General features: G+C 39.9%; 1 protein-coding gene across 7 annotated transcripts in view; it reads right to left on the bottom strand.

Moving 5' to 3' along the window:
• Positions 1-19,202, bottom strand: part of RASGRP3 (RAS guanyl releasing protein 3) — a 56,713-nt gene that overhangs the window by 25,667 nt on the left and 11,844 nt on the right. For 2 of the 7 annotated variants that reach the window (XM_069010041.1, XM_069010042.1), the window contains exons 2-4: positions 2,976-3,168; positions 1,391-1,491; positions 685-749 (exon numbers count right to left, since the gene is read on the bottom strand). In XM_069010041.1, the coding sequence (XP_068866142.1) occupies positions 685-749; positions 1,391-1,491; positions 2,976-3,045 (236 nt within the window). In that variant the 5' untranslated portion in view covers positions 3,046-3,168. The other 5 variants (XM_069010040.1, XM_069010037.1, XM_069010039.1 and 2 more) reach the window with 5 other exon arrangements.

The raw sequence follows: 19,202 nt of genomic DNA, 5'->3' as shown, positions 1-19,202 counted from the left end.
TAGGCTTTATCAGTCCTGCCTTCAGTAACCCCCCTCACCTTTCTTCTCAGTGATATAACTTCATCCAGAGGAAGGAGGAAAAAACATTTGTTTGAGTGAAGTAGGTTACATCATAATTACTTAAAAATTCATGCTTTCTCTTTTACAGGGAAATGTTCCTACGTAAGAACAGCCCAACACATGAAAGCTTTCCCATGGAAACAAGGTCAGAGCAGTTGGTGCAAGATTTGGTGTGTCTGCCATTCCAACAATTTGGAACACTCCCAACCTGTAACAACTTCGGCATCACTAACACACTCCTGTCACCATAAATTATGTAGGGATTGCATGAGCTGAAGTCTACAGCCTGGAGACAATCTTCCTCTCCCACACTAAGTTACACCTGGAAGTAAAATGTGTCTTTCCTCTGTGTAGTACTCAAGTAGTCTCCCGCTGAGAGGCTGATAAATCATAACACTCACAACCCAGATGAATTGTAACCCAAGTTTTCAGTGACCCTTTTAGCTCAATGCAGTTAAGTGTCTTAAAAGCTGGATGGCTCAACTTAATTGTTTTCAACACACAGAAATTCACTCTTCACTGTAGAATGGAGACCAAGTGAGAAAACCCAAACAAACAAAATTACATTGATAGTATTAACAGAACTATAAAACCAGAATGCTAGAGGACCAGAAGTGCATTTACCTCATGAAGTAGCAGATTTTCAATCTGAATTCATTGCAGTTCTCCCCATCGGCATCTCTGTAAGTAGGTCAGCTAAAGAAAGCTTTGTGTGCCTTGATTCAGCAATGATGTTTTTATTCACTGGAGATGGATACTAGACCAGCTGAATTTAAAAAAGTATCAAACTTTTCTTCTAGAGATAACCCCATTATGCTTCCGATATTTCATTCACTTTCACAACATCATAGGGGACAGAGACTATTTCCTGGTTTCCACTTTTTTTCCCCTATCAAAAATGCCACTATTCTCCAATTCTGAATATTCTGCTGAAAGGTCTCTTGCCAGCTCTGGCTAACCAAATGTGATAATACTTATGATTACTGAATTAAGAGATAAAAATGACATACAGGTGTTTAGATATCACTGAAAATTTACAGTACTCAAAGGCCAACCTGCTGTGATACACTTGAAAAATTATCTTTGCCTCATATTTGCACTTATTCAAGGTTGGTGTAAAGTCAGTATTCTTGTACATATCAAAAAAGCCCACAAAGACTTTATGTGAGAATAAAGAAGCTCACAAACTTCCACTTTTTAGGCTGAAGAAAAATTTACCTTTAAACCTTGTTTGTCACTAATTAATTAGCACATTTTTACAAGCAGTCAGGAAAACAACCTGGTTTTGACACTGTAATGCCAATTTGCAGCACTTTGTGAAAGGATATGTGGACAGAAGCTTGCCAGCCAGCTCTGTTGAAGGCAGATACCACCGGTGCATTAAAAGGAAGGTTCTTGGCAAATGGCTGGAGCACTGGTTTCCTTTGTGATCTGCAAAAGAGAAACAATGAGTTAACCCTATCATAACAGAGGGGAGCTTTTATTCTTCAAGCAGAGTCAGATAGAAAAGATCAAAAGTGGAAATGTTGGTTCGTTATCTACCAAAGAGGTAGGAAAGAACGCCGGAGCACAAAAATGCCCCTTGAACAGTAACTGTTGGTAGAATGCAGTGACAGTTGTTAAAACTGAGTAAAAAACCCAAACCAGTGCAGATAACAGGCCATAGCTAAAAAACCAGGGCATGGACACCACTGTGCTAAACTTTGCACATCAAGAAGGTGGGAAGATGACTTATGTACAACTACTTCCAGTATTTATTTTTTTGCAGCTTTATAGCTTTAAGTTAGCAGTTAAGTTAATAGCAAATGATCTGCTTCAAGGAATTCAATGTTAAAGGAACATCTCTCATCTGTGGCCAGGGTCGCATCTCCAGCTGCCTAACAGAGGCCCTTGTGTCTTTGCAGTGTAGCCACTGAAACTACACAAAGAGTCATTCCCTGGCAGGCTGCTGACAATCAGTCTTCCCCAGCATCTGCACTGTTAGATTATTCTGTCTGTCACTTTTTTAGAAGACAGTAGATGATATGATGTACAAAACAGGAGCCACACACGGACTGTGCTTGGTAAGAGAGTGTGTATACAAGAGGAGACACTATTTCCAACAGACAACAAGTGTGAGGGCTCTGCTAATACTTTAATTAAGTTCTAGAACAAAACGTTTGATGGTGGTCTACAGGAACAGATGTATGGGATTCACTGCAGCTGGTAGCAAGGTCTGTCCATCCATCAATTGTTCAGTCTCTGTCACCTTTAGACACTTGTTTCTCCCCACATGGCAAAAAAAAAAAATTAGAGCTTCATTCCAATCAAAAGCTGTCCTGCATCTCAAGAGAATCTAAATGTAGCTTTGTGAATCAGAGCCCCATTTGAAAACATTTAAGCCCATCCATGAACTCATTTGACTGCAATGTGATATAGGTCATGATTAATGGTGTTATGGATCAAGGTCTTTTTTATCACTTCTTTCCCTCAGACCTGGTACATCACATTTTAATAAGAGTAAAATGATTACATGAGCATTAGGTCATATACTTGCCAATTATTGCATGATGATTTGGAAAACCTTTAAAAAAATGACTGGTCAAAACCACAGCTGTGTAACCACTCAAGACAAAGATCAATGCCAGAAATAACTCCTTGAATAATTCATCTAAACATTTCTCTTGGTAAAGGCCAGCATTTTTTAAACTGCCATGCCCACAATTGTGCATTATCTGTATTAAGAAAATTTAATACAGTAAGCATGTGATTAAAATTCTGGCTTGCATGATTCTGGGCCAAATTGAAACATGGAAAATTTTACAGAACAGAAATGTCCTTAGCCAAGAGAAAGACTGGCTAAACCAGAGAACAGCAGGATTTATATTTAAAGATTAATTTCAATAAGAACAAAATAAAATATTGAAAGAGCATACCAAACATTTCAATACAAGTGTTCAAAAGCTCATCTAATGTTGCAGCCTTTCCAAGAGTGTTTGACCCCATTGTCTTTTAATCGTTGTCAAAAAATAAGACACATTTTCACCAAGTAGAAGGATGCTTCTTCAGATGCCCAGCTTTTTCACTTTATATTGTTGGTTGCATTCTTAGCTGGACTTCAATGAAAATCTGAAGAAAGTAAAAGAAATCATAATTATATGACCGTACGGAAGAATTGTCAGGATGCAATGCTTACAGTTCAACTCATCTTTTCTATAAACTGCTTTTTCCCCACATGACACAGAGCATATGAAAGATTGCCATAAGCTTTCCCTACATTCCAGCTTGTGTTTCTAAGCATTGTCCAACTGTTTGTCCACTAGCACAAAATAAATCCACAGAAAGGGTCATAAAACAGAAACCAGATGGTAAATGAGGGCCTGCATGTACAATGACGCACATTTTGTTCAAGTCATTCTATTTACACTTGATAAGTCACTTTTTGTTAATAACCCTGCTTTTATGTTTTTAAGCATAACCATTTTTTCCCCCTGAGGTTACTGGTTTGTGATAATACTAATGGTCTTAATTGGCACAGACCACATAAAATGTTTAATGAAGTTCATAGCAAACATTAAACTAGGAGGCAATTTTTCAAAGGACCTTAAGATCATCTTTTTAAAATAAAATAAATCTTCCCACAGTAGCTGGGCAGTCACAGAAAGCTGAACACATACAGAAACTTCTGAATTTTATTATACATCTACTATGCATTTAAATATCAAATATCCATTTACCTGAAGATGGACTGAATACCCTGTTTACAAGCTTTCAGAAGTTATTTTAAAGGTAATATTTAAAGAAGAGAAGTAGTGTTGCATCACTACTTGCAACAAATCGAGGAGAAACTAATCCTTTCCCACAGCAGTAAACAGAGCACACACTTAAGAAAAAGGGGGAGGTGGGTACACAGTGGTCCTTGGCTTCAAGCCTGTGTAGCAGGTGGTGTCCAAAGGGTTGGGTCTGGGGGTGGACTGGACAGCCTCCCCTTCATGCTAGAGCTGGACTATCACCAAACCCAAAGCTGTGTCAAGTGAACCAGAGAATGCAGAGATGCGTGGCTCTCTAACCTGCTGGTCAGGCCACATGAGCCATAGTTACCCTAGGGGTCAGTCTTTCTTCCCAAGACTGTTTATGTATTTAAAGTGCAAAAAAAAGTAAGCAGAGCATTTGCTTGATTTACTTTCAGAGTTAGCCAGCAGCTGTGCAGTGTTTTTAAAGTTCTAAGTGTACATGTTTGTACACTTAACTTTTGCTTGAATCCCACTTTGGGCATGTTTGTCCTTTTTGACCATCCCCCAAATCCTTCTCTAAGTGCTTAAAGAACTGGTGTGATTTTTGCAAAGTCAGCTATCTAGCTCTTCCAAATTCATCTGACTTAGGTTTGTTTCAAGAGGAGAAAAATAAAATAATTTGCCATTTCAAAATATTTTTTAGTCAGCTCTTCAAAAATTAAATGGGGAAAAGTTATGGCATTTTCTGTCTAACTCTAGAAATTGCTGAGCATGAAATGTAAGATCTGGCTTTTCAGTTTTGTTGGTATTCCCATCCTTCATAATATAAAGCATAGGAGAGTATCATCTTTGTCTTCCACTGACAGCAGTATAAAAGCAGCCATACAGTAATTAACAAACAATGCCCTGGGTAAAATTGAAGGTTTGGGGTTTTTCTTCAATTTTACAACAACTGCTTAAGTGGCAGACACCTAGATCCTGACATTACAGTGTTGTCCTCCCAAACAGCCTATAGAATTATTATAATAATGATGCTTAAAGAAGAATAAAACTTTTCTACCAAGTGAAGAACTGGCTGACTGGGTCTGAGCCAAAACCTGATATCACATCTCTTGACTGCGGACTCCAAAACCCACAACCATTACATCATTATTTGTGTGATTAAGCACTGCTGTTCTAGTAAAAGAATAAAGGGCTTGTCCTTGACCATGCCACAATGGTATCTAACCACACATCAGCACCCATAGGGATGGATGAGTAAAATACCACTCTAAATTTCATCGACATAAATTAAATAAACTATATTCTGTCAATGGTTCAGTGCAAGAAAGACACAAAATTTAAAATACAATAAAATCATAGCAGAGTTTTTCTACATATATATAATTAAAAACATTTGAAATATGTGGCTATTATTAAATAATTGATTGCCAGAAGTGCAGTTGGACTTCCAAATAAAGATAACTTTGAGAATCTCTGCCCCCAGCTGCTTTCCAGTGTAACACTTAAGCATCTTATTGCCATCCAGCAGTTTCAGGGAATGATTGCACACAATAAAGAAACTAATAAATAAATTTTTGCTTTATAATGGAATTATAAACCTTAATGAGTTTATTGTGATTAACATAGGCTATTAAGGACACAGGAGGCACACAATCCTCCACAGCCACCCATTCACATTTCCTTATCAGTCCACTTGGAATTACAGTCTCCCCTGCTGATAACCCACCACATGGTGGGAAGGGGTTTCAGGGGATAATCAGGAATGGGTGAAGACGGCAACAGCAGCAATACCAAAAACACAGACCTTAGCACTCCCTCAAAGACAACAGCTTTTCCTAAGGGGCCTCCTTCTTTTAGGCAATAGAAACAACCGTGATATCCCTATGAACCAAGTCATGGTATCGGGCATGTCATACTCTATTTCATGAAATATTTCTATCATGGGATGTGTACTTCCTCCTCAGGGAGAAAGCAGAAACATCTGCAGCGATGTGCTCAGAGGTTAGAAGTTTGCCATGGACTGAACTACAAAACATAGAAATCCTTCCAAGTCCTGCCATCACCCTTACTGCCACATGCACACAGCTGTTTTCAGCAGATGGGTTTCCTTAGTATTTTCTTGCAGTGTAATTGCATTTTGTGATCAACATTTTGGAAGTCTTAAGATGGTGCTATTGTGGACTGTCTAGATAGATTACTTAAAACAAGTATGTAGGCTGGGAGCTCTTGAGACAGATGTGGCCAGGTGCCATCCATTAGTGTTTAGAAGAAACAGGATACCCTGCCAGCAAACTTGTGGTCTTATGCAAAAGCACCAAAGGTGTGGACAGGGTGGGCAGCATGAAGCGAAGTTTTAAATGCTGGCTACTGTCATTAGTAAAACCAAAAGTCATCACTTCTACTGCTGGAGGCTACTAAGGGGAGGTCCACACCTACAACCTATGGCAGCTTAAATAATGTTGAAATGTCAAGCCTGTACAAATCCCTGTGTGGGCCGTCTCTTGTGGATTTCAAGTAAGTTATATCAGTTACAGTCAGTTTTAAATAGGCTTATATTTGATATACAGGGTAATATTTATTCAGCTAAATTAAATTCAAGCAGCTTTTTAGCCAGGCCAAAGTAAATGTACATGTAGCATTTCCCCCATTTATTAAAAGTGAGCTATTTTCCTTCTACTTAAAGACAATAAATAGATGCACATGCAAAGAGTCCCACCTTGATACAGAGGCACCTCTATGTGTCTCAGTTTATCCATGAACTTTCCAGAGGCCTGCATACAGAAGACTCACATTCTTTACAAGATTAGGACAGTCTTTGGGCTTTAAGTAAGCCAGACCTCCCCTCATCCTCCCTCCTCCAAGCCTACACAACACATCAGTGAATGCTTGCATTAAACAGCTTCCACCTTGCTGCTGGAGGAATGCTAAGTGTGAGCAGCTCAACAGGGAAATCCAATGAGTAGCAGTATACAGAAAAAGAAGCAGAGGAAAAAACATGAGTCTCATGAGAAAGCTTAAGGGTACCTTCCCTTGATACAACTTTTTCCATTATTCTGTCTTAATCATATCCAGGGCAAGCTCTTCAGGACAGAGGTCATCTGCTACCCTGTAGATGTAGTGGAGGCTCTTACAGTAAGACCCTTTCTTCTTACTAGTCCCCACACATATTAGTGTAATTACCTGATACACTACACTTATACATACTACAATTACATAATAAGAATCCCAGCTGGGACTGCACCTTTGCCTACACAGGTGCAATCAAGACATCTGTTTGGGCTCAAATCAACACAGCTTAGGTTGCCTGCTGTGTGACTCCTGGAGCTTACTCTCTCCTAGCAGTTAAGTATTTCTTGTAGCTGGTCAGTACCAGTTTATTTATTACAGTACACACAAGTCTATTTCTAGGAAACTCTGAGCAAGTGACACGCGGTCAGGTTTCTCCAGCGTCTGACACAGGCAGAAGCTGTGCTAGGCGGGACAAGGCAGAGATGCTGGGCTGTCAGGCAGCCTAATGCCACTGCTTCTGCCCAGCCCATGACCTCAGCCATCACATGCAGCTGGCTACAGGATGGCACATCTGGTTTACCAGTGATGTTTGTTGTGTAGAGCAAGGACACAGAACAAGAGAGAGATTGCTGCAGGCAGGAGAGGAATGAAAATGTAGTATGGGAGTCTTGGGCTCATCTGACTTCCCAGTACTCATTCACCTTTGCTGCATACCTTCAGATAGTAGTTACACAATAAACCACATCAACTGTCTGCACCCTATTGCTTTGATTCACTCTTTTTTTGGATCAAAGGGGAACTTCAAAAGACACTAAACAACAGAGTGGGAGGTCTGTGTTTGAAAAGAGGACAGGACAGGGGGATGGATAAGCATACACTGCTGGTGGCTGGCTAAAGCCAATCCTTTGGTGAGACAAGCAGCAGTGCATGAGGTCAGGGTCGGTACTCAGTTCCTCTCCACTGCTGCTCCCTTCTCCCTCTTGTCCTATGCTCCAGCATGGGCTCTCTGCGGGCCACAGTCCCTTCAGAGGTGCAGTTGCTCTGCCTTGAACATATCATTGGGCCAGAGGCTCTTCAGGGAAGTACCTGCTCTGCACAGAGCACTTCCTTGTCCTCTGACCTCATTATTCTCTCTCTTCTTCCTTCCTCCTATGCATTCCTTTGTTCTCTCTGTGTTTCCCCCTCCTCAGAATTGTTTGCCTTTTCTTAAATAAGTTTTTACAGAGGTGCCATCAGCTTGGCTGATGGGCTCAGCTGCATGGGGTCCCTTGCAAAGACAGCTGGAAGTGGCTGTGGTTGACACAGGGCAGCCCCATGCCTCCTCCCATAGAGGCCATGCCTGCAGACCCTCTGCTGCCAAAACCTTGCTATTTACATCCAGTATGGCCTCTAAGGAATGAGCACTTGTGCCTTAGCACCAAAGTATTCAAGTTACAAATTCTCAAAATATGTTTTGTTATGCTTAATTTTGAGGGAAGGCTCCACTAAGCTTAATACTTACTTTCACAAGTCACCCAATTAACACAGAAAGGTATTAAAAGCCATTTCAAGCCCTAGACAGCTTCTCTTCTATGGGAACAGAGGTTAAATTAATACAGCCACAGGTAAGAGACCAAGTGGATATATGCATCCACTCACACGGACTACCCAGCTGTTACTTCAGAGCCACATGGTGTCTTGTACAAGTTCATAAATTAGCATATGGAGTACAATACATGCTGACCTAAGATAAAAGAGCAGCTTACAGAAATCATGAGGAATGCCAATGGACAGTCACACAACCAAATACTTTCAGTAATCAGGAAATCACTTGATTAAGGCTTGAGGTGCTTAGATAACCTTTTGTTTAGCATTCTTTCTGTGAAATATAACCAAGACAATTTCAGAGACAATATAACACCACCACCGCCTCCAGGTTTTCTCCCTTAAAATCTGCCTAAAATAATGGATAACTTAGTAACTGGATTTGTAAAAGCAACAAAGGTTTCATTCCCAATTGCAATACTAGCATTCTATGGAACTGGTTATCTACCATATTATAGGTTTCTCCCATCCACTTCTATATTTGTTTCCTGTATTTACTTTGCTGGCATTTGCCTCTGTAATTTTAACTCCAGCTAATACATGGCAATAAAATCTGGTTTGTTCCATATACTATGCTGATGACATCTTCTGCTTTCCATGGGTCAAGGTAGTACAGTTGCCCAGAACACATCAGGTTAAAAGGGAGAGCTAAGGAAGACTTTAGATTACTTTCAAAAGAAGGAAAACTTCCAGCCATACTTCTCAGTAGATTTTTCACAAAAATTATTTTGCTATTTCCAGTAAAGTAAAATCACATTATCAATATCAGACACTTGATTAACATATGTGACACCAGGGGATGCAGCTCTTCTGAGAATCTTTGTGCTTCAGACATATCAGATATCTCCAGCACTGAGGGAGAGGACAGCAACAGCAGTAAGAGTTTTACATACTCTAACTTGATCTTTTTTTCAGAAGCCAAGCAAGACACCATCAATACCTCCTATAAGCTATCCTACTGTCTGTAAGCCTTCTGAGGAACTCTTGGCAATTACCTCTGCTATTCACAGGCTTGAATAGAGCATCTTTCAAGAGTAAGCCTGCTTTTTTAGCCTAGCCAAGTCAGGGTTAAAATACATTTTATCAGCATATATTCACAACTGGTTACACTGTTACATGCCTAATGAGGCTGGTCAAGCCCAAGTAAAAACCAATTTTTTTAGTTATTTTAAAAAAACATCTGGGGAGGTAATCAACCCTTCAGTTCTGAAGGAAAAACTCCCAGAATATATATTACCACATATCTGTTACAAAACATTTTAGTATTTTATTACTGCTTACCTTAGCCATCTATATTCTCTTAAAGACAAGCTAGAAAAAGCACACTTATTTACTAATTAGATTACTAAGAAATCCTAGGCCCTATCTGCCTCGACTTTCTCGTATGTTCAGCTTGAAGATCTACCACAGCACTTGTTATATCTTATTTTTTACTAAGCCAAAATTTTTCCATAGTAGCATGGTCCCTGGGTAGTGACTTCTTTCAAGTTGTTAAATATTCCAAGAGTTATAACAGTTTTAGAAGTCAGCACTGCTTTCAGTTTCACACAACTTTTCAATCAATTTTAAGTCAAAGAGGACTCATAAGAGCATGTAACTTGTATAAAAATTCAGTAAGTTGGGTATCAAGCTCTTGTCTAATAAACTCATAGCTTCTAAATCAATGTTTCACTTGGAAGAAGCTTTTTCACTCCATATCATTCTGTAATCTCCAGTTATTTCCCACTGTAGACTAACTACTCATGGAATAGTACTTTCTGGGCCCTGCACTGGGAGACAGCCACACTGCAAACATCTGTGCCACTCTTTGTAATGATGCCGCAGGGATTGCAGACACATGGGGAGCTTTTCAAGCCCGCCAAGCCCCACAGGCTTGTGCTGGTCACCAAGACAGTAACATTTTAAAACACTCCCCCTCTTCCACTGGCCATCTCTGCAGCTATGTTGTATCAAGGTAAGACAAAATCATTGTCTGCAGTCACAGATACCAGTGGGGGGAATTCAACACCTCCAACTTACCTGCTATCATTTCCAGCAAAGATGATCATACTTGATTTCTCACTCTTTCCGGTTTCTGGCCTTTCCCAAACTGAGTAACTGCAGTTACTTTACATTTACTAGAAGCACGGGTATCACCTTGTGAAAAGGGGCAGTTAAGTGCATGGTCATTTTTTCTTCTTCAGTCCTGTTAAGTTCTGTATTCCCTCACATCTCTCCTCACGAATTCACAATCCATACCTACCCTAGTGTGAGGGGTGGCCTCCGTGTGTAGTGAGAGCAGTTTTGCTGCTGACTTTTCCTCCTGTGACTACAATCAAAACCTAGGCTGGCTTCAGAAATATCTCGACCACGTATTTACAGCCTGGGAAGTCCTTATCAGTGCAGTAAATTGAAGGCAGCAACTGGCAAAACAATAAAGGCAGGAAGAGGGTTTCAGAGACTTAAGTAATGGGAAACTGGATGTCTGAGATGGAGCAAGACAGAGTTAAAAGGACAGAGGGCAGGACAAAGCTTTGGCTTCTTTTGCTCATTTGGCTGTTATGGTGCATTTGTAATCGGATAATCCTTTGTTTTCCCTTTGATGAATGTAGAAAATGGTTCACATGTAACTGTTATTTCCCCACAGACCTGTTAATAGGTCCCAGACAAGGAAGGAGGTTGGACCAGTTGCTAATGGCCACCAACCCTTCTCACTCCCTGGTGGCAGCTGCCCATTCATTGGAGAGCTTTTGCTCTTTAGGGAGAGAATGCAAATTAAAATGGTATGCAAGGAAACAGTGACAGACACTCAGGGCAGCAGCCAGACCTGCTGCGTGGCCCTTGGAGCTCATGCAAATCGCAGTCTCCTGCACACTCACATGAAGCAGGGATGCTTGTCCCGGGGGGTGCTTTGGTTTCGCAGCTGCAGAAGTCACCAGCGCCTCACGACTCACAGGCAAACAGGCCTGAAAGAAAGAGGCTGGTAGAGTAGAAACACAGCCAGGAGCTCAGGAGAGATCCAGTATCTTTCTTTTTAGCATTCTGTCAGCAGATGCTGGACATCAAAACGTATAAGCAGTTTCTCGCCTCTAGTTATAATTTCTGAGTTTCCCTTGGGAAGATGGGTGGAACAATGGCAGCTTCAGATTCCTAATGATGCAAAGAGAGTATTTTAAACACAGGCATACAGTGCTTCTTGGGCCAGTTCAGAGTTTTTTTTAAATACTAAGCCTCCAACAGAGAAGAGCAGTAAAGAGATTATTTGCTGGTTTTATTGTGTCTGACTAGATTTTGTACTTTTTTTTCAGGGGTAACAAAGCAACCATCAGTGAGCTGACAACTTTGTTTCCTCACCAAGCAATCTACAAGAAACATACGCTGGTTAGTACAAACATGAAGACACAGCGAACCTCTAAAACTGTTTATGATACAAGGTCTACAGAGTACAGGATATGAGAACAGCGTCACCACAGTTCCTATATTTCTATATCCAAGTTCTTGGAACAGAGTGAGTTTTATTAATAATCACATACCTTCCTAACAATAAGACAGCTTGCAGCCAACAAATTAAATGCCTTCTTTAAAAAGAGAGTAATGTAAGAGTATGCTATATATGAAAATATACAGAACAGCAAGACAACTTGAAAAAGGGGAAGGAGCAGTGTAAAAAAAACTCTCTCAAAAAAAAAAAAAAAGAGGAAAAGCATCTTAGAGTTCCTGCTTTAATAAGTAATACTTCAAACAAGCAACTTTGGTCTTTATTTTGCTAAGATTATTTTGGCAGTTATATATTTATTGTATGAAAGAATATTTAAGACAGGACTGCAGCTACACAAATATCCCACTTCCACAGCCACAGAACACACTGCTACCATAGGACTTCAGAAAAACAAAGCTTATCAAAACCAGTTGGTTATGTTTGCAAAGCTCATGTCTTAAGATACAACACTGTAATTCTTTAAAGCTCATGTATGCTAAAGATTCACCACTATCTGAAAAGCAACAAGAGCAGTTGCTGTAGTTGTAACAGCTGAGAATCACATACTGCACCCAGTACACTTTTGGCTCTTTAGATAAAACCCTATCAGTTAATTGTTAGTATAACAACTTTGCAGTAGCCAGTTCAGACCATCCCAAGCAACTTGAAAGACTATTAAATTCATCCAAACCTGTTTGTTTTGTATTTATAGAGAACACCCATAAATCTTTACTCCTTAGAATATAATTATCAAATTTCAGGACCTTACCAGAATTTCTTTATGTATCTGCTAAACTTCAACAATAGTAAAAAAAAAAAATCCTGTGGCTATGTAGTAAAGCTAGTATCAAGTGAAAAATGTGGTCAAGTAACAACAAGAAATTAAAGGGTGAAGGGGTTGGGAAGATCTTGATTTAAAAGCTGATTTAGAGGCTTAGGGACTTGTTTTTCTTCCCCAGTATTTAGCATTGAAAGACTGGCTGCTGTTGCAGTCAGGTTTTCAAAACAGCTCAGTCCTTTTCTAGCTTACTTACAGGAGCAAATTATATTTCTACAAGCACTAGTATACCAGATAACCATACTCAAGTCAAATCTTACACCAATTTCTATTTCAATGTCATTAAATCAGTTCAAGAATTCAAAAAGGAGAAGGAAACACAGACACAAAGCAAATTGCAAAAGGCCCTTTGTTTAAGATACATTAATCTGAAAATCACGTCTCTTATTTTAGTTCTGCAATATGAGCTGAGAACTAGATCCAAAAGAAGGATTAGGAGCCTAAATCCTGGATCCTTTTTGCTTCTACAGCCTGACTCCAGGGGTATGTTTCTCAACCTGGTCTCTCACTTCTCACCTCCTCAGCCCAGAAGGTGACTGCCTAGAGCTTGTAACCTCTTTCTGCACTTTCAGTATTAAAGCCTGAATCAGTAACATCAAGAAGCTCCCTACTTAGGTCGCTCCTAAATCCTTTTGGGATATGTACACGCAAAAGTCCTCTGCCTTGTCTGTGTTAAGCATCCTTTAGTCACACCTAACATGTCAATCCCACACTACACAGGTGCAGTCATGACGCCCAAGTTCTTTTTCCAAGAGCTCTGAACACTCCTTAAAGCTATAAGAGATACAGGATCAACTCTTCCTGTTAATGGAAGGATTGCAGATCTCACACTGTCTTGCTGAGACTATAGAGGAGATTTACCATCCTCAGAATCTCAGTGTAATTCCATATTACAGGAAATAATGAAGTTTTTGTGGTCTGCAGAGAGCAAGCAAGCAAGAGCATGACTGTGTTATTTAAGGGGAAGAGCACTCACTCAAGAAGAGGGGAAAAAAAGTGAATTCTAGTTCCTTCCCGAATTCCTACTTTAGATAAAAATATACAGACAGTCATTAGGGCAGGGCCTGGAAACCAAGAGTTTTGGGAAGGGTGGCAGCTGTTCCAGGAAGTATGTGTTCATGAATTCAGCAAAGCAGAACATGAGTAAGCAAGCTAAAGTAGGCAAGACATCTTTAGCAGAGGAGATTATTATTAGTCTTTTAAGGAAGCTATTTCATGAACGGTGTGATAAGGCTGGAATGTCATGGCTATTCTGATGCGGATGACAAAAATCACAAATATCCAGACAGTGAGTTGACTCAAGCCCTAATGCAGCAAACTTTTTCAGATGTAATTTTCCCCACTGGTAATCAATTCTGTACTTGCATAAGCTGGGGTTTTTTTTACTTCCCGCTAGCAACACCAGAAGTTTCCAAACAAGCTCTGGGCTCAAACAATGTGTTGATGCAAAACAAACAATCTACCAATGTGTGCCACATGAACCAGCACCAAGATTATGGATTGGGTGGACCTAAGTGAAGTATGGGCTATGAATAGAAGCCTATCTGTACTAATGCTACTTCAGATTAAGGAAATTCAATTTGTTGAGACCAGAGTTTAAGCTGGAGAAACATTGCATCTTTCTAGAGAACATGACCAAGAACACAGCATTACAACAAAGAATATATGCAACCTTTGGTCATGTGTCAAAGGCAGCCTTATCAACATGTCTAGCAAGCATGCAAATACCCCCCCATACAAGCCGTGTTCAGTCTGTTTGACCATATAATGTATGGCTTACTTAAATTCTAGTCTCTAAGACTGATTGCTACATTGAAAATCTTCAATCTGTTTCAGCCATGGGGAGCAAAATATGCTTAAAAATAATGGAAAATCCTTGTTCATCTCAAAGATCCTGCTCCTGCACACACCTGCACCCCAGACCCCCTCGCACAAGCCCATCACTGCTCTGAGCAGAACCGGTTTCCGTAGAAGGGGTTGAAAAGAGAGGCAGTTTTAACAGGAGTGGAAGGAGTAATATATGGAAATGTGTTGATAGATATAACACGTAATATCAATATGTGTATCTCAGCTACTGCATATTAAGCTTGGTATGACTTTTGTGCTAGTCCAAAGTAGACATATGATGCTGAATCACTAATGTTAAATTTGTGTTAATTTAAGATGATACAGTTATTTTCTCTTTGTAGGAGCTAAATATATGAAGTATCTGAACAAGAATAGCTCGGGTCTCACTAATTTTGCACATATTATTATGCCTGGCAGGTTCTTGAGATGCTGAAGCCTTTTCCCCTTGCCTGAGAAACTCCAGATCTTTAGTAAAGAGCATATGCACAAATCACAGGTGGGAGAGTACTCTATAGAGAGAGTCAAACCATTTCACTTCTTTGAATGTGGTCAAGGGGTGCAGTTTTTCAGAGAAGTGAGACAGCAGATGGCCACCAAAACAACCAAAGCAGTTCTCAGGAGTAATTGTATTTTCTGCTGAGCTGTAAACATCAGTCCTGTGGGTATTTCCACACACCCACATGTTGATTCTGACCTCATATACACTTAAAAGTTAGCTGAGCTTTCTGATGGGATCTCTCATGAATTCAGCCCAGCAAATACCTATGTATTTGCAGGATTAGTCTTTGTATCTGAACTGGACTCACCAAATCTGTTTTGTTGATGTTGCTGGTGCTTGCAGCTGATATTCTTTTACATTTATTACAAGAGGAAAGCTCTCCCCCCCGCCCCCCCTCACAATACCTCTATTCTGGTGGTCAGGTGGTTTTTAGATATGTTGTACCAATAAGAAAACCTATTAATGAAAAGGTACTACTGCATTGGCTATTCCCACTGAATAGAAAAAGCACAGAGAAAAGCAATGAAGAGCAAAAACCAGAAGACCTGAGAATTTGTTGCAGGCTTTTGATTCAAACTCTTAGGTATAAAATATTCTTATTTCTCACTTGTAAGAAAGGGTCAACGTGAAAACACATTTATCAACTTCAGCAGTGAAAAGTGAATATACCATAAATACCAATACCATATACCAAATACCATACCAATACCAAATACCATACCATAAACAGAAAACACTCAGAGCAAGTTGTGTAGAGTACCTGTACAAATGTATTGCAGCCAGGCCTGGACAGCTTAGGAAAAAAAGAAAACCACATAAATACCCTTACAGTATTTTTAAAAGTAGTTTCCTCTCTTTATTCAGGAACATCCTGGGAGTGGCTCCCTGGTACAATGGCATTTTCAACTAGGGAGAGGGGCTAGCACAACTGCAGCTGCTCCTCAGCTAGATGTTTTGATATAGAGCAGAAATATACCCATTCAGATGCTAGGCTGCCCTGATCATTTCCTCAGAGTAAAGGGAAAAGATTTAACAGGAACCTTATGACACTGTCAGTGACAATGGTATGCACTGAGTTTCTGCACAAGGACAGCAATGTCCCCACTGTTACCCAATCTCCTGCACAATGTAATAGAAAAAATCCAGGATGAACTTTCAGTTATGTATTGGGCTTTCTAAAGACGCACCAAGGGGAAATGCAAGGGCAGAGCACTTCTCTGAACAAAAATCTGAAATTTTAATTAATGTGCTTCATGCCTATGCATACCTGCCTTGACTTATGTGAACATAATAATGGGGGTGTATATTCAAAAAGCTGAGCACTGCTTTTTATGAGATTAGGATATTATGAAATAATATAAAAGGGTGGTGGTACAGAGGTTGTGTTTTCTGCTCAAGTGCAAAACCAGTGTGTGCCCCAGTGGTGTTCCATGACTGATGTTGCAGTGACAGATGTTGCAGTTAGAATTCATGAGAAAAGCCGAAAAGTGAGGAGAGCCTGACTACTGCACTTATTTCTCGAAGTACACTGTCTGTGTTTAACAGTAAGTATTCTTACCAAAATGGGTTAGTGGTAAGGATTGAATCAATTATAGTCTTGAGAATCTTGCGATGTTGATCAAGTTTTCTTCATTTTGTGGACAGAGAATTAAAAAATCTAGTAATGAGTCTTGAATTAAGTTCAGAATCAGATACAGAAATGACAGTGGGAAGCTGTAAATAAAGCAGGGATTTTTATCTTAAACTTTGCAGATCCAAGTGATGAGTTATACTCCTTGATTGTAAAATATCTTAATAACCAATAGTATAGAGGCACAAAACTGAGCTCTCTCACCACATTTCTTTGAGCCAATTCAAGTTACCACTGTAAGAACATGTTTTCAGACATTATTATCTGAAGGTGAGCTCAGTAGTGCAGTTATCTGAAGTTTACTTTGTAATCATCATTTTGTCTCTTTTATATTACCCTTAATTCCCAGGGCTGCCTGAGAATAAAATCAGCTGCACAAGAGGCACATATAGCTGGCTCACAGTCCAGCTGGTGCAGAGCCGTATGGCTTTACATCAACCTTCTGCACCAATACTGGCACAGTGGTTGTAGAGAAGCAGGGAAGAAGTTACAGCAGGTATGGACTGAGCTCACATCTATTTTCTGGTGGATTTGGGGTTTAACTTAGGTTTAAAACTTGGTCCTTCAACAGACCTGGACAGTTTGCTTAACAGAGAACACTCATTGCAAATACAAAATACAGTGTCTGGAAACAAGCACACAATGGCATAGTCTTACTCAAAAAGCAGAATTCCTTCAAAAATTCTTCAATTTCTGAAAAAAAAAAAAAATTATGCTGGGATCAGAATAAAAAGCAACAGGAGACAAGTTATTCTCCCTGCCCCACATGGAATAGAGATGTGGACAGGCTGGGGGGGCTCCATTGCAGCCAAGGTTCCCAGGGGACCAGGGGCTCCTGGCACAACACCAGGTACCTCAGGACCCATAGGCCTGCTCCGTTCATGGTGTTCCACAGGATCCCTGTGGGAGGGCTGCAGTGTGCTGACAGCACTTCAGTTCTTGGTTCAAAGGCAGTCTACCCTTGGAGACATAAACAGGCAGGAAGCCACACAAACTTCTGGTTTTGTGAACGATTGAAACTGATCGACATTTTCCTATAAAATTTCCAATTAACTGTCAAAGCTATGGTTTAAAAGAAAAGTAAGTCTTCAAGGAGAAATAATATTTCACTTTTTTATGTGAGAAATCTTTGAAAAGTTTATTCTACCTGCCTTTAAAGGAGAGACTACATGCAACTTGTCAGTGTTTACTCTTGGACTTTCCTCAACAGGACCCCACTGCTCTCCACTTCTGCCCCTCGTTAACTTTCCCGAAAGCACCTTAGTCTTACCACATATCAAGATCCATCACTCATTCATCTGTTCCCATTCCTCCTAAGTCTTCCTCCAAAGAAACCTGATTCATCTCTATGTAAATAATTGATCAAAAGTTCCTTTTTATATATCCTATACTCTGGTTTTAAAAGAAAACTTCAGACCATAAGAGTCAAAAATTATCTGACAGGGACATCAATCATTCATGAAGCAAAATCACAAAACATGCAAGTACCCAAAAATAAATTTAATTAAGAACTTGGAGATATTTAGAAGACTCATTAACTGTTTTTTAAGGAGGATTTTTTCTATCTTCACAATCTAATTACTCATTATTATCTCGAATGACTCAATAATATCTTTATCAGTACATCTTCAGTCTTCCTGCATTTCTCTGCTTCTACCCTTTTCTTTCAAAAAAATCTCTGCATTCACCCCCAGAAAGTAACCAGTCAGAAGAAATTTTGTTCAGATTGATCACATTGTTCTGAGGGTGTATCTCTGTCAATTCCTTACACTAGTACTTTTAAGCCAAACACTGAAATTTCTCTATACTCAAGTTGCATCACTACCTATTGACTAGGTCTACAGAGAAAGGAAAATACAGTCTTCCTAAACAGCCTCCTCACCCCATCATCTGAGTAAATAAGCAACATAATCCCTTCCTGGCTAGCATGAGGGCAAAACACCGTACCTGCCTTATTCCCGCAAGAGCAAAAACAATGCCATTGTTAATCACGGGTCAGAAAAATACAGGCAATCCAAGCATGAATGACGGCTTATCAATGAAGTTTCAAAAATACACCTCACCCTTTCAAGTGTTTTTATGAAAGGTCTAGGATGAAACTAGGAAAACAGTGACAGTTTAGGAAAAAAATCAGAAACAGGGAAAATCACTTACTGTACTTGGTTCTGTAGAGGTATTCAACACAAACATCACCCTTCCTTGTCCAGCTGCCAAGTGCTAAAGCATGAAATGAGCAGCTGTTTCCTTCAAGCTGGGGCTGTGTGTCTTAACTAGTCACATGCCCCTCCTGATAAATCTCACTGCTGTGCCAGGAGGTTAGAATCTGAAGATCATTATTCCCCCTATTAGAAAATCCTTTTCATAACAGCAGTCTTGGCTAAAGCATTTGACTGGAATGCGGTGCTATGTGCTCCATAACTTCTGGGTTTCTGTTGTTTTTTTTTTTTTTTTTCCAAATTAGTAACACCAAACAGTAGATAAGCCTTAATCGACAGTAGGGGCAGCACAAGTGGAAAGTTAAACACATCCCCGCTGATCTCTCCAGGTTTTTTTCTGACTTC

This window comes from Aphelocoma coerulescens, chromosome 3 (genome assembly GCF_041296385.1).
Source record: "Aphelocoma coerulescens isolate FSJ_1873_10779 chromosome 3, UR_Acoe_1.0, whole genome shotgun sequence".
In the NCBI taxonomy this organism is placed as follows: Eukaryota; Metazoa; Chordata; class Aves; order Passeriformes; family Corvidae; genus Aphelocoma; species Aphelocoma coerulescens.
This window is presented reverse-complemented; position numbering and strand designations above follow the sequence as displayed.